General features: G+C 44.7%; 1 protein-coding gene across 1 annotated transcript in view; it reads left to right on the forward strand.

Annotated features, from left to right (window-relative positions):
- Positions 1-14,362, forward strand: part of SUPT16H (SPT16 homolog, facilitates chromatin remodeling subunit) — a 99,735-nt gene that overhangs the window by 45,249 nt on the left and 40,124 nt on the right. The window contains exons 12-15 of the mRNA XM_090130129.1: positions 1,473-1,568; positions 4,161-4,276; positions 7,125-7,278; positions 10,477-10,604. Coding sequence (XP_089986255.1) covers positions 1,473-1,568; positions 4,161-4,276; positions 7,125-7,278; positions 10,477-10,604 — 494 coding nt within the window. The remainder of the gene's footprint in view (positions 1-1,472; positions 1,569-4,160; positions 4,277-7,124; positions 7,279-10,476; positions 10,605-14,362) is intronic.

Below are 14,362 nucleotides of genomic sequence, written 5' to 3' on the forward strand. Positions count from 1 at the left end.
GGCACTTTTTGGGTCAAAAATGGCGATTTTTGTGTCAAATTGGGGTGAAATTTGCTCTTTTTGGGTCAAAAATGGACGTTTTTGATGCAAAAATGGCAATTTTTCAGTCAAATTCGGGTAAAATCTGGTCTTTTTGGGTCAAAAATGACTTGTGGGGGCAGAAATTGGGGTAAAAATGGCACTTTTTGGGTCAAAACCAGTGATTTTTGGCTCAAATTGGGGTAAGAATGGCACTTTTTGGCACAAATTGGGGTGAATTTTGGTCTTTTTGGGGTAAAAATGGTGATTTTTTGGTCAAATTCAGGTGAAATTTGATCTTTTTGGGTCAAAAATGCATATTTGGGGGCAGAAATTGGGGTAAAAATGGCACTTTTTGGGTCAAAAGTGGACATTTTGGGGTCAAAAATGGTGATTTTTCGGTCAAATTGGGGGAAAATGGCTCATTTTGGGTCAAATTGGGGAAAAATTTTTCTCTTTTTGGGTCAAAAATGGTGATTTTGGGGGCAGAAATTGGGGGAAAATGGCAATTTTGGGGTCAAAAATGTCTTTTTTGGGGTCGAAATTGGGGTAAAAATGGACTTTTGGGGAGCCAAAACTTGGAGTGAAAATGCTTCTTTTTGGCTCAAAATTTGGGTAAAAAATTGGCTCTTTTTGGATAAAAAATGGCTCTTTTTTGCCCAAATTGGGTCAGAATTTCCCTTTTTGGTCAATTTTTCCCCGTTTTTGGGTCAATTTTTCCCCTTTTTGGGTCAAAAATGGCACTTTTGGGGGCAGAAATCAGGGCACAAATGGCTCTTTTTGGATCAAAAATGGCTCTTTTTTGCCCAAATTGGGTCAGAATTTCCCCTTTTTTGGGTCAAATTTTCCCTTTTTTGGGTCAAAATTGGCTCTTTTTGGTCCCAATTGGGTCAAAACTTCCCTTTTTTGGGTCAAAATTTTCCAATTTGGGGTCAAAAATGGCTCTTTTGGGGGCAGAAATTGGGGCAAAAATGCCTCTTTTTGGCAGAAATTGGTCAAATTTTACCTTTTTTGGTCAAATTTTCCCCTTTTTGGGTCAAAATTGGCTCTTTTTCGTCCCAACTGGGTCAAAACTTCCCTTTTTTGGGTCAAAATTTTCCAATTTTGGGTCAAAAATGGCTCTTTTGGGGTTAAAAATTGGCTCTTTTTTTGCCCAAATTGAGTCAGAATTTCCCCTTTTTTGGGTCAAATTTTCCATTTTTTGGGTCAAAATTGGCTCTTTTTGGTCCCAATCTGGTCAGAATTTCCTCTTTTTGGGTCAAAAAATGCTCATTTTGGGTCAAAAATGCCTCTTTTTCTTCCCCACCCGACCTCAGCATCTCCCCCAAATCGGGGCGATTCCCCTTTAAGAACCGCCCAAATTGGGGCCAAAAATTGGGATTTCGGTTCCGAGGGCCCCAAAAATGACAATTTTCGGGGTCGACTTTGCCCAAAATTGTTTTTTTTTCCCCCAGAATGAAGACGAGGAGGAGGAAGAGGAGGAGAAGGACGAGGCTGAAGATTTATTGGGGCGCAGCTCACGGGCGGCGCTGCTGACGGAGCGCACGCGGGTAGGGGTGAAATTTGGGGTGAAATCTGGGAATTTTGGGGCTTTTTGGGGTGTTTTTCTGGATTTTGGGGATTTTGGGGTCATCTGGGGGCATTTTTAGGGTCAGTTTTGTGGGATTTGGGGCTTTTTTGGGTGAATTTTGGGTGATTTTGGGGAGGATTTGGGGGCGTTTTGGGTCCATTTTGGGGTCTTTTTGAGTGGGATTTTGGGTGAATTTGTTGGGATTTTGGGTCATTTTGGGGCAAATTTGGGGGATTTTGGGTCGTTTTGGGGTAATTTTGGTCATTTTTGTGGGTTTTGGGGTCATTTTGTGGGATTTTGGGTCATTTTTGTGGGTTTTTATGGGTTTTTTTGGGGGTCGTTTTGGTGTTGTGCTGCTGACGGAGCGCACGCGGGTAGGGTGAAATTTGGGGTGAAATGTGGGAATTTTGGGGCTTTTTGGGGTGTTTTTCTGGATTTTGGGGCTTTTTGGGTCTTCTTTGAGGATTTTTGGGGTCAGTTTTGTAGGATTTGGGGCTTTTTTGGGTGAATTTTGGGTGATTTTGGGGAGGATTTTGGGGGCGTTTTTGGACGGTGATTTAGGGTCTTTTTGAGTGGGATTTTGGGTGAATTTGTTGGGATTTTGGGGGAAATTTGGGGGATTTTGGGTCACTTTGGGGGAATTTTGGTCATTTTTGTGGGTTTTGGGGTCATTTTGTGGGATTTTGGGTCATTTTTGTGGGTTTTTATGGGGTTTTTTGGGGGTCGTTTTGGTGTTGAGTTGCTGCTGATGGAGCGCACGCGGGTAGGGGTGAAATTTGGGGTGAAATGTGGGAATTTTGGGGCTTTTTGAGGTGTTTTTCTGGATTTTGGGGATTTTGGGGTCGTCTTTGAGAATTTTTGGGGTCAGTTTTGTGGGATTTGGGGCTTTTTTGGGTGAATTTTGGGTGATTTTTGGGAGGATTTTGGGGGCGTTTTTGGACGGTGATTTGGGGTCTTTTTGAGTGGGATTTTGGGTGAATTTGTTGGGATTTTGGGGGAAATTTTGGGGATTTTGGGTCATTTTGGGGTAATTTTGGTCATTTTTGTGGGTTTTGGGGTCATTTTGTGGGATTTTGGGTCATTTTTGTGGGTTTTTATGGGGTTTTTTGGGGGTTGTTTTGGTGTTGAGGTGCTGCTGACTGAGCGCAGGTGGGTAGGGGTGAAATTTGGGGTGAAATCTGGGAATTTTGGGGCTTTTTGGGGTGTTTTTCTGGATTTTGGGGATTTTTGGGTCTTCTTTGAGGATTTTTGGGGTCATTTTGGTGGGATTTGGGGCTTTTTTGGGTGAATTTTGGGTGATTTTGGGGAGGATTTGGGGGCGTTTTTGGGTCCGTTTTGGGGTCATTTTGAGTGGGATTTTGGGTGAATTTGTTGGGATTTTGGGTCATTTTGGGGTAATTTTGGGTCATTTGGGGGTAATTTGTGTCGTTTTTGGGGGGGTTGGGGTCATTTTGGGGGAATATTGGGTCACTTTGGGGGAATTTGGGGTCATTTATGTTGGATTTTGGGGGAATTTGGGGGGTTTTTGGTCATTTTAATGGGATTTTATTGGATTTTGGGTCATTTTAATGGGATTTTGCTTGATTTTGGTTCATTTTGGGGGGATTTTGGTTCATTTTGGGGGAATTTTTTGTCAATTTGGGGGGATTTGGGGTCATTTTTGGTGGATATTGGGTTAATTTGGGGGATATTGGGGTCTTTTTTGGTGGATTTTGGGTCATTTTTGGTGGATTTGGGGTCAATTTGGGGGGATTTGGGGTCATTTTGGGGGCATTTGGGGTCAATTTGGGGGGATTTTGGGTCAATCTGTGGGAATTTGGGGTCATTTTGGGGGAATTTGGGGTCATTTATGTTGGATTTTGGGTCAATTTGGGGGGATTTTAGGTCATTTTAACGGGATTTTGCGTGGATTTGGGGTCATTTTAATGGGATTTTGGGGATTTTGAGTCATTTTTGCTGGATTTTGGGTCAATTTGGGGGGATTTTGGGTCATTTTGGGGGGATTTTGGGTCATTTGGGGGAATTTTGGGTCAATTTGGGGGGAGTTGGGGTCATTTATGTTGGATTTGGGGTCATTTTAATGGGATTTTGGGGAATTTTGGGTCATTTTTGCTGGATTTTGGGTCATTTTTGCTGGATTTGGGGTCAATTTGGGGGAATTTGGGGTCAATTTGGGGGGATTTTGGGTCATTTGAGGGGAATTTTGGATCACTTCGGGGGAATTTGGGGTCATTTATGTTGGATTTGGGGTCATTTATGTTGCATTCTGGATCAATTTGGGGGGATTTTAGCTCATTTTAATGAGATTTTGCTTGGATTTGGGGTTATTTTAATGGGATCTTGGGAGATTTTGTGCCATTTTTGGTGGATTTTGGGTCAATTTGGGGGGGTTTTGGGTCAATCTGGGGAATATTGGGGTCAATTTGGGGGGATTTGGTGTCATTTTGGGAGAATTTTGGGTCAATTTGGGGGGATTTGGGGTCATTTTAATGGGATTTTGCTTGGGGATTTGGGGTCGTTTTGGGGGGATTTGGGGGGATTTTGGGTCATTTGGGGTCCGACTCCCCCCCAGAACGAGCTGACAGCCGAGGAGAAGCGCCGAGCTCATCAAAAGGAATTAGCAACCCAGCTTAACGAGGAGGCGAGGCGGAGGCTGACGGAGCAGAAGGGGGAGCAGCAGATCCAGAAGTACCCAAATTTGGGGGGATTTGGGGCTTTTTTGGGGGGGTTGGGGTTATTTTTGGGGGATTTGGGGTCATTTTGGGGGGGAATTCTGGGAATTTTGGGTCAATTTTGGGTCATTTGTTGTGGATTTGGGGTCAATTTGCGGGGATTTGGGGTCATTTTTAGGGAATGTTGGGGATTTTGGGTCATTTTGGGGGAATTTTCTGTCATTTTTGTAGGATTTTGGGTGAATTTGGGGGGATTTTGGGTCATTTTGGGGGGATTTGGGGTCATTTGGGGGGGTTGGGGGTCATTTTGGGGGAATTCTAGGGATTTTGGGTCATTTTTTGTGGATTTGGGGTCAATTTGGGGGGATTTGGGGTCATTTTTAGGGAATTTTGGGGATTTTGGGTCATTTTTGGGGAATTTTCGGTCATTTTTGTAGGATTTTGGGTTATTTTGGGGGGATTTGGGGTCATTTTGGGGGGATTTGGGGTCATTTTGGGGGAATTTGGGGTCATTTGGGGGGGTTGGGGGTCATTTTGGGGGAATTCTAGGGATTTTGGGTCATTTTTTGTGGATTTGGGGTCAATTTGGGGGGATTTGTGGTCATTTTTAGGGAATTTTGGGGATTTTGGGTCATTTTTGGGGAATTTTCGGTCATTTTTGTAGGATTTTGGGTTATTTTGGGGGGATTTTGGGTCATTTTGGGGGGAATTTGGGCTTTTTGGGGGGATTTGGGGTCATTTGGGGGGGTTGGGGGTCATTTTGGGGGAATTCTGGGGATTTTGGGTCATTTTTTGTGGATTTGGGGTCAATTTGGGGGGATTTGGGGTCATTTTTAGGGAATTTTGGGGATTTTGGGTCATTTTTGGGGAATTTTCGGTCATTTTTGTAGGATTTTGGGTTATTTTGGGGGGATTTTGGGTCATTTTGGGGGGACTTGGGGTCATTTTGGGGGAATTTGGGGTCATTTGGGGGGGTTGGGGGTCATTTTGGGGGAATTCTGGGGATTTTGGGTCATTGTTTGTGGATTTGGGGTCAATTTGGGGGGATTTGGGGTCATTTTTAGGGAATTTTGGGGATTTTGGGTCATTTTGGGGGAATTTTCAGTCATTTTTGTAGGATTTTGGATCAATTTGGGGGGATTTGGGGTCATTTTGGGGGAATTCTGGGGATTTTGGGTCATTATTGATGGATTCTGGGTCATTTTTGGTGGATTTGGTGTCAATTTGGGGGGATTTTGGGTCAATTTGGGGGGATTTTGGGTCATTTTGGGGGAATTTGGGGTCAATTTGGGGGGCAGTTAGGGGTCATTTGGGGGGAATTCTGGGGATTTTGGGTCATTTTTGGTGGATTTTGGGTCATTTTTGGTGGAGTTTGGGTTATTTTTGATGGATTTTGGGTCAATTTTGGGGGGATTTTGGGTCATTTTGGGGGGATTTGGGGCTTTTGGGGGGGATTTGGGGTCATTTTGGGGGAATTTGGGGTCATTTTGGGGGAATTCTGGGGATTTGGGGTCATTTTTGATGGATTTTGGGTCATTTTTGTGGGAGTTCGGGTCGTTTTTGATGGATTTTGGGTCAATTTGGGGGGGATTTTGGGTCATTTTGTGGGGGTTGGGTCATTTTGGGGGAATTCTGGGGATTTTGGGTCATTTTTGGTGGAGTTTGGGTTATTTTTGATGGATTTTGGGTCAATTTTGGGGGGTTTGGGGTCATTTTTAGGGAATTCTGGGGATTTTGGGTCATTTTTGGTGGAGTTTGGGTTATTTTTGATGGATTTTGGGTCAATTTTGGGGGGTTTGGGGTCATTTTGGGGGAATTCTGGGGATTTTGGGTCATTTTTGGTGGAGTTTGGGTTATTTTTGATGGATTTTGGGTCAATTTTGGGGGGATTTTGGGTCATTTTGGGGGAATTGTGGGGATTTTGGGTCATTTTTGGTGGATTCTGGGTCATTTTTGGTGGGTTTGGTGTCAATTTGGGGGGATTTGGGGTCATTTTTAGGGAATTCTGGGGATTTTGGGGTCATTTTTGGTGGAGTTTGGCTCAATTTGGGGGGATTTTGGGTCATTTTATGGGAATTTTCGGTCATTTTTGTAGGATTTTGGGTCCATTTGGGGGGATTTGGGGTCATTTTGGGTGGATTTGGGGCTTTTTGGGGGGATTTGGGGTCATTTGGGGGGCGGTCGGGGGTCATTTGGGGGGAATTCCGGGGATTTTGGGTCATTTTTGGTGGATTTTGGGTCATTTTTGTTGGAGTTTGGGTTATTTTTGATGGATTTTGGGTCAATTTGGGGGGGATTTTGGGTCATTTTGGGTCATTTTGGGTTATTTTGGGGGGATTTGGGGTGATTTTGGGGGAATTCTGGGGATTTGGGGTCATTTTTGATGACTTTTTGGGTCATTTTTGTGGGAGTTTGGGTCATTTTTGATGGATTTTGAGTCAATTTGGGGGGGATTTTGGGTCATTTTGGGGGGATTTAGGGTGTTTTGGAGAGAATTCTGGGGATTTTGGGTCATTTTTTGTGGATTTTGGGTCATTTTTGTGGGAGTTCGGGTCGTTTTTGATGGATTTGGGGTCAATTTGGGGGAATTTTGGGTCATTTTTGTTGGATTTGGGGTCAATTTGGGGGGATTTTGGGTCATTTTGGGGGGATTTTGGGTCATTTTGGGGAGATTTGGGGGGAATTCTGTGGAATTTGGGTCATATTTGATGGATTCTGAGTCATTTTGAGGTGGATTTGGGGCACTTTGGTGTTAAATTCGTGCCACTTTTACGTTTTCGTGCTGATTTTGGAGCGATTCGGGTCCCGGCGGGGTCTTTTTTTTTCCCAATTTTGCCTGATTTTACCCCAAATCTTTGGGGCAGAGCAAGGAAATCCAACATCTCCTATAAGAACCCTTCGCTGATGCCCAAGGAGCCCCACATCCGCGAGATGAAGATTTACATCGACAAAAAATACGAGACCGTCATCATGCCCGTCTTCGGCATCGCCACCCCCTTCCACATCGCCACCATCAAGGTGGGATTTTGGGGTGAAAAAGGGCGAATTCGGGGTCGTGGGGCTGAAATTTGGGGTTGGAAAGGGGAAATTTGGGGTCGGAAAGGGGAAATTTGGGGTCTGGGATGATAAAATTTGGTGGCGAGGGGGAAGATTTGGATGTTTTGCGTTCTTTGGGGTCTTCGTCCAACATTGGGGGATCTTCAACTCAACATTGTGGGATTTTGGGAACAAATTTGATGGATTTTGGGGTGAAAGTGGACGAATTTGGGGTCATGGGTCTGAAATTTGGGGTCAGAAAGGTGAAATTTGGGGTCAGGGATGATAAAATGTGGTGGGGAGGGGGAAGATTTGGACGTTTTACGTTCTTTGGGTTTTTGCCCAAGGTTGGACAGCCTTCAACTCAACACTGTGGGATTTTCGGATCAAATTTGATGGGTTTTGGGGTGAAAACGGACGATTTTGTGGTCATGGGGCTGAAAATTGGGGTCAGAAAGGTGAAATTTGGGGTCTGGGTTGATAAAATTTGGTGGGGAGGGGGAAGATTTGGATGTTCTGCGTTTTTTGGGGTCTTTGTCCAACATTGGGCGAGCTTCAACTCAACATTGTGGGATTTTGGGGGTGAATTTGATGGATTTTGGGGTGAAAAATGCCAGATTTGGGGTCATGGGGCTGAAATTTGGGGTCAGAAAGGTGAAATTTGGGGTCTGGGATGATAAAATGTGGTGGGGAGGGGGAAGATTTGGACGTTTTGCGTTCTTTGGGGTCTTCGTCCAACATTGGGGGATCTTCAACTCAACATTGTGGGATTTTGGGAACAAATTTGATGGATTTTGGGGTGAAAGTGGACGAATTTGGGGTCATGGGTCTGAAATTTGGGGTCAGAAAGGTGAAATTTGGGGTCAGGGATGATAAAATGTGGTGGGGAGGGGGAAGATTTGGACGTTTTACGTTCTTTGGGTTTTTGCCCAAGGTTGGACAGCCTTCAACTCAACACTGTGGGATTTTCGGATCAAATTTGATGGGTTTTGGGGTGAAAACGGACGATTTTGTGGTCATGGGGCTGAAAATTGGGGTCAGAAAGGTGAAATTTGGGGTCTGGGTTGATAAAATTTGGTGGGGAGGGGGAAGATTTGGATGTTCTGCGTTTTTTGGGGTCTTTGTCCAACATTGGGCGAGCTTCAACTCAACATTGTGGGATTTTGGGGGTGAATTTGATGGATTTTGGGGTGAAAAATGCCAGATTTGGGGTCATGGGGCTGAAATTTGGGGTCAGAAAGGTGAAATTTGGGGTCTGGGATGATAAAATGTGGTGGGGAGGGGGAAGATTTGGACGTTTTGCGTTCTTTGGGGTCTTCGTCCATCGTTGGGGGATCTTCAACTCAACATTGTGGGATTTTGGGGGTGAATTTGATGGATTTTGGGGTGAAAACGGACGAATTTGGGGTCATGGGGCTGAAAATTGGGGTCAGAAAGGTGAAATTTGGGGTCAGGGATGATAAAATTTGGTGGGGAGGGGGAAGATTTGGACGTTCTGCGTTCTTTGGGGTCTTCGTCCATCGTTGGGGGATCTTCAACTCAACATTGTGGGATTTTGGGATCAAATTTGATGGATTTTGGGGTGAAAGTTGACGATTTTGGGATCATGGGGCTGAAATTTGGGGTCAGAAAGGTGAAATTTGGGGTCAGGGATGATAAAATTTGGTGGGGAGGGGGAAGATTTGGACGTTCTGCGTTCTTTGGGGTCTTCGTCCATCGTTGGGGGATCTTCAACTCAACATTGTGGGATTTTGGGGTGAATTTGATGGATTTGGGGGTGAAAGTTGACGAATTCGGGGTCGTGGGGCTGAAATTTGGGGTCAGAAAGGTGAAATTTGGGGTCTGGGATGATAAAATTTGGAGGGGAGGGGGAAGATTTGGACGTTCTGCGTTCTTTGGGGTTTTTGCCCAATGTTGGACAGCCTTCAACTCAACATTGTGGGATTTTGGGGTGAATTTGATGGATTTTGGGGTGAAAACGGACAGATTTGGGGTCATGGGGCTGAAATTTGGGGTCAGAAAGGTGAAATTTGGGGTCAGGGATGATAAAATTTGGTGGGGAGGGGGAAGATTTGGACGTTTTGCGTTCTTTGGGGTCTTCGTCCATCGTTGGGGGATCTTCAACTCAACATTGTGGGATTTTGGGGTGAATTTGGGTTAAATTTCAGAGATTTTGGGTCAAACTGGATGTTTTTGGGGTTGAAGCTCCTCTTTTATCCATTTTCATCCCCTTTTTGGGTTGAAAATGCCCATTTTTGGTTCATTTCCCACCCAGTTGGTCGTTCATCCATCATTGGGGCACCTTCAACTCAACGCCGTTGAGTTTTGTGTCAAATTTTTGGGGCTTTTGGGCTCAAATTCGATATTTTTGGGGTTGAAGCTCCATTGTGATCCACTTAGGACTCATTTTTTGGGTTGAAAATGCCCATTTTTGGTTCATTTCCCACCCAATTGATTCTTCATCCACCATTGAGGCACCTCCAACTCAACGCCGTTGAGTTTTGCATTGAATGTTGATGGGTTTTAGGGTCAAATTTCATGGATTTGGGGTCAAACTGGATGTTTTTGGGGTTGAAGCTCCTCTTATCCATTTTCATCCCCTTTTTGGGTTGAAAATGCCCATTTTTGGTTCATTTCCCACCCAGTTGGTCGTTCATCCAACACTGGGGCACCTTCAACTCAACGCCGTTGATTTTTGTGTTGAATTTTTGGGGCTTTTGGGGTCAATTTTGATGGATTTGGGGTTGAAGCTCCTTTGTGATCCCTTTAGGACTCATTTTTTGGGTTGAAAATGCCCATTTTTGGTTCATTTCCCCCCAATTGATTCTTCATCCACCATTGAGGCACCTCCAACTCAACACCGTTGATTTTTGCTTTGAATGTTGATGGGTTTTAGGGTCAAATTTCATGGATTTGGGGTCAAACTGGATGTTTTTGGGGTTGAAGCTCCTCTTTTATCCATTTTCATCCCCTTTTTGGGTTGAAAATGCCCATTTTTGGTTCATTTCCCACCCAGTTGGTCGTTCATCCATCATTGGGGCACCTTCAACTCAACGCCGTTGAGTTTTGTGTCAAATTTTTGGGGCTTTTGGGCTCAAATTCGACAGGTTTGGGGTTGAGCCTCGCGACCGCTCAACCCCAAGCTGTTTTTTGGGTGAAAATCCCTCGTTTTTGGTACAGAACATCAGCATGTCTGTGGAAGGAGACTACACCTACCTCCGTATCAACTTCTACTGCCCTGGCAGCGCTTTGGGTCGCAACGAAGGCAACATTTTCCCCAACCCCGAGGCCACCTTCGTCAAGGAGATGTGAGTGGGATTTTGGGAGCCTTTTTTGGGGAGAATTTGGGGGATTTGGGGTCATTTGGGGGAAATTTTGGGTGGGTTTTGTGGGATTTGGGGTCATTTTAGGGCATTTTGGGGTAATTTTTGTGGGATTTGGGGTCATTTTGAGGGCAACTTTGGGGGATTTGGGGTCATTTGAGGGAGTTGAGTCATTTTGGGGAGAATTTGGGGGATTTTGGGTCATTTTGGGGAGAATTTGGGGGATTTGGGGTCATTTTGGGGAAATTTGGGTGAGTTTTGTGGGATTTTGGGTCATTTTAGGGCATTTTGGGGTAATTTTTGTGGGATTTGGGGTCATTATGGGGGTAGATTTGGGGGATTTGGGGTCATTTGTGGGAGTTGAGTCATTTTGGGGAGAATTTGGGGGATTTTGGGTCATTTGGGGGAAATTTTGGGTGGGTTTTGTGGGTTTCGGGGTCTTTTTAGGGCATTTTTGGGTGGTTGTTGTGGGATTTGGGGTCGTTTTGGGGGCAACTTTGGGGGATTTGGGGTCATTTGGGGGAGTTGAGTCATTTTGGGGAGAATTTGGGGGATTTTGGGTCATTTTGGGGAAATTTGGGTGAGTTTTTTGGGATTTTGGGTCATTTTAGGGCATTTTTGGGTGGTTGTTGTGGGATTTGGGGTCGTTTTGGGGGCAGATTTGGGGGATTTGGGGTCATTTGAGGGAGTTGAGTCATTTTGGGGAGAATTTGGGGGATTTGGGGTCATTTGGGGGTAATTTTGGGTGGGTTTTGTGGGATTTGGGGTCATTTTAGGGCATTTTGGGGTAATTTTTGTGGGATTTGGGGTCATTTTGAGGGCAACTTTGGGGGATTTGGGGTCATTTGAGGGAGTTGAGTCATTTTGGGGTGAATTTGGGGGATTTTGGGTCATTTTGGGGAAATTTTGGGTGGGTTTTGGGGAAATTTTGGGTCATTTTAGGGCATTTTTGGGGGGTTGTTGTGGGATTTGGGGTCATTTTGAGGGCAACTTTGGGGGATTCGGGGTCATTTGAGGGAGTTGAGTCATTTTGGGGAGAATTTGGGGTGATTTTGGGTGGTTTTTGTGGGTTTTTGGGTCATGTATGTGGGATTTTTGGGTGGTTGTGGGATTTTGGGGTCGTTTTGGAGGCAGATTTGGGGGATTTGGGGTCATTTGGGGGGTGAGTCATTTTGGGGAGAATTTGGGGGATTTGGGGTCATTTGGGGGAGAATTTGGGGGATTTTGGGTCATTTTGGGGAAATTTGGGTGAGTTTTGTGGGATTTTGGGTCATTTTAGGGCATTTTTGGGTGGTTGTTGTGGGATTTGGGGTCGTTTTGGGGGCAACTTTGGGGTTTTTGGGTCTTTTTGGGGGTGAGTCATTTTGGGGAGAATTTGGGGGATTTGGGGTCATTTTGGGTAATTTTGGGTGGTTTTTGTGGGATTTTTGGGTCATTTGGGGGCAGATTTGGGGCATTTTGGCCGCAGATTTGGGGGATTTGGGGTCATTTGAGGGAGTTGAGTCATTTTGGAGAGAATTTGGGGGATTTTGGGTCATTTGGGGGAAATTTTGGGTGGGTTTTGTGGGATTTTGGGTCATTTTAGGGCATTTTGGGGTAATTTTTGTGGGATTTGGGGTCATTTTGAGGGCAACTTTGGGGGATTTGGGGTCATTTGAGGGAGTTGAGTCATTTTGGGCAGAATTTGGGGGATTTGGGGTCATTTTGGGGAGAATTTGGGGGATTTGGGGTCATTTTGGGGAAATTTTGGGTGGGTTTTGTGGGATTTGGGGTCATTTTACGGCATTTTTGGGTGGTTGTTGTGGGATTTGGGGTCATTTTGGGGGCAGATTTGGGGGATTTGGGCTCATTTGAGGGAGTTGAGTCATTTTGGGGAGAATTTGGGGGATTTGGGGTCATTTTGGGGAGAATTTTGGGGGATTTGGGGTCATTTGGGGGAAATTTTGGGTGGGTTTTGTGGGATTTGGGGTCATTTTACGGCATTTTTGGGTGGTTGTTGTGGGATTTGGGGTCGTTTTGGGGGCAACTTTGGGGTTTTTGGGTCTTTTTGGGGGTGAGTCATTTTGGGGAGAATTTGGGGGATTTGGGGTCATTTTGGGTAATTTTTGGGGTTTTTTGTGGGATTTTTGGGTCATTTTGGGGGCAGATTTGGGGTCATTTTGGGGGCAGATTTGGGGGATTTGGGGTCATTTGAGGGAGTTGAGTCATTTTGGGGAGAATTTGGGGGATTTTGGGTCATTTTGGGGAAATTTTGGGTGAGTTTTGTGGGATTTTGGGTCATTTTGGGGCATTTTTGGGTGGTTGTTGTGGGATTTGGGGTCGTTTTGGGGGCAGATTTGGGGGATTTGGGGTCATTTGAGGGAGTTGAGTCATTTTGGGGAGAATTTGGGGTATTTGGGGTCATTTTGGGGAGAATTTGGGGGATTTGGGGTCATTTGGGGGAAATTTTGGGTGGGTTTTGTGGGATTTTGGGTCATTTTAGGGCATTTTGGGGTAATTTTTGTGGGATTTGGGGTCATTTTGAGGGCAACTTTTGGGGATTTGGGGTCATTTGGGGGGTGAGTCATTGTGGGGAGAATTTGGGGGATTTTGGGTCATTTTGGGGAAATTTGGGTGGTTTTTGTGGGATTTTGGGTCATTTGGGGGCAGATTTGGGGTCATTTTTGGGTTTTTGGCTCACTTCTATGGGATTTTGGCTCACTTTTGAGTCGTTTTGTGGGATTTTCAGTCGTTTTGTGGGATTTTGTGTCCTTTTGTGGGATTGTGGCTCACATTTATGGGATTTTGGCTCACTTCTATGTGATTTTGGCTCACTTTTATGGGATTTTGTGTCATTTTATGGGATTTCAGCTCACTTCTGTGGGATTTTGGCTCACTTCTATGGGATTGTGGCTCACTTTTGTGGGATTTTGGCTCACTTCTATGGGATTTTGGCTCACTTTTGTGGGGTTTTGTGTCCTTTTCTGGGATTTTGGGATCATTTTGTGGGATTTTGTGTCATTTTGTGGGATTTTGTGTCATTTTGTGGGATTTTGGGTCACTTTTGTGGGTTTGGGGTCATTTTGTGGGATTTTGGCTCAGTTTTATGGGATTTTGGCTCACTTTTGTGGGATTTTGGGATCATTTTGTGGGATTTTGGCTCACTTTTGTGGGATTTTGGCTCACTTTTATGGGATTGTGGCTCACTTTTGTGGGATTGTGGCTCACTTTTGTGGGATTTTGGCTCATTTTTGTGGGATTTTGGCTCACTTCTATGGGATTTTGGCTCATTTTTGTGGGATTTCGGCTCACTTTTGTGTCCTTTTGTGGGATTTTGAGTCCTTTTGTGGGATTTTGTGTCCTTTTGTGGGATTTTGGGATCATTTTGTGGGATTTTGTGTCATTTTGTGGGATTTCGGCTCACTTTTGTGGGATTTTGGCTCACATTTATGGGATTTCAGCTCACTTCTCTGGGATTTTGGCTCACTTTTATGGGATTTTGTGTCATTTTATGGGATTTTGGCTCACTTCTATGGGATTTTGGCTCACTTTTGTGGGATTCTGGCTCACTTTTATGGGATTCTGGCTCACTTTTATGGGATTTTGGCTCACTTTTGTGGGATTTCAGCTCATTTTTATGGGATTTCAGCTCACTTCTATGGGATTTTGTGTCATTTTATGGGATTTTGGCTCACTTTTGTGGGATTTCAGCTCATTTTTATGGGATTTCGGCTCACTTTTGTGGGATTTTGCTTCCTTCCCCC

Source organism: Phasianus colchicus, chromosome 39 (assembly GCF_987193195.1).
Source record: "Phasianus colchicus chromosome 39, bPhaCol1.hap1.1, whole genome shotgun sequence".
Classification (NCBI taxonomy): domain Eukaryota; kingdom Metazoa; phylum Chordata; class Aves; order Galliformes; family Phasianidae; genus Phasianus; species Phasianus colchicus.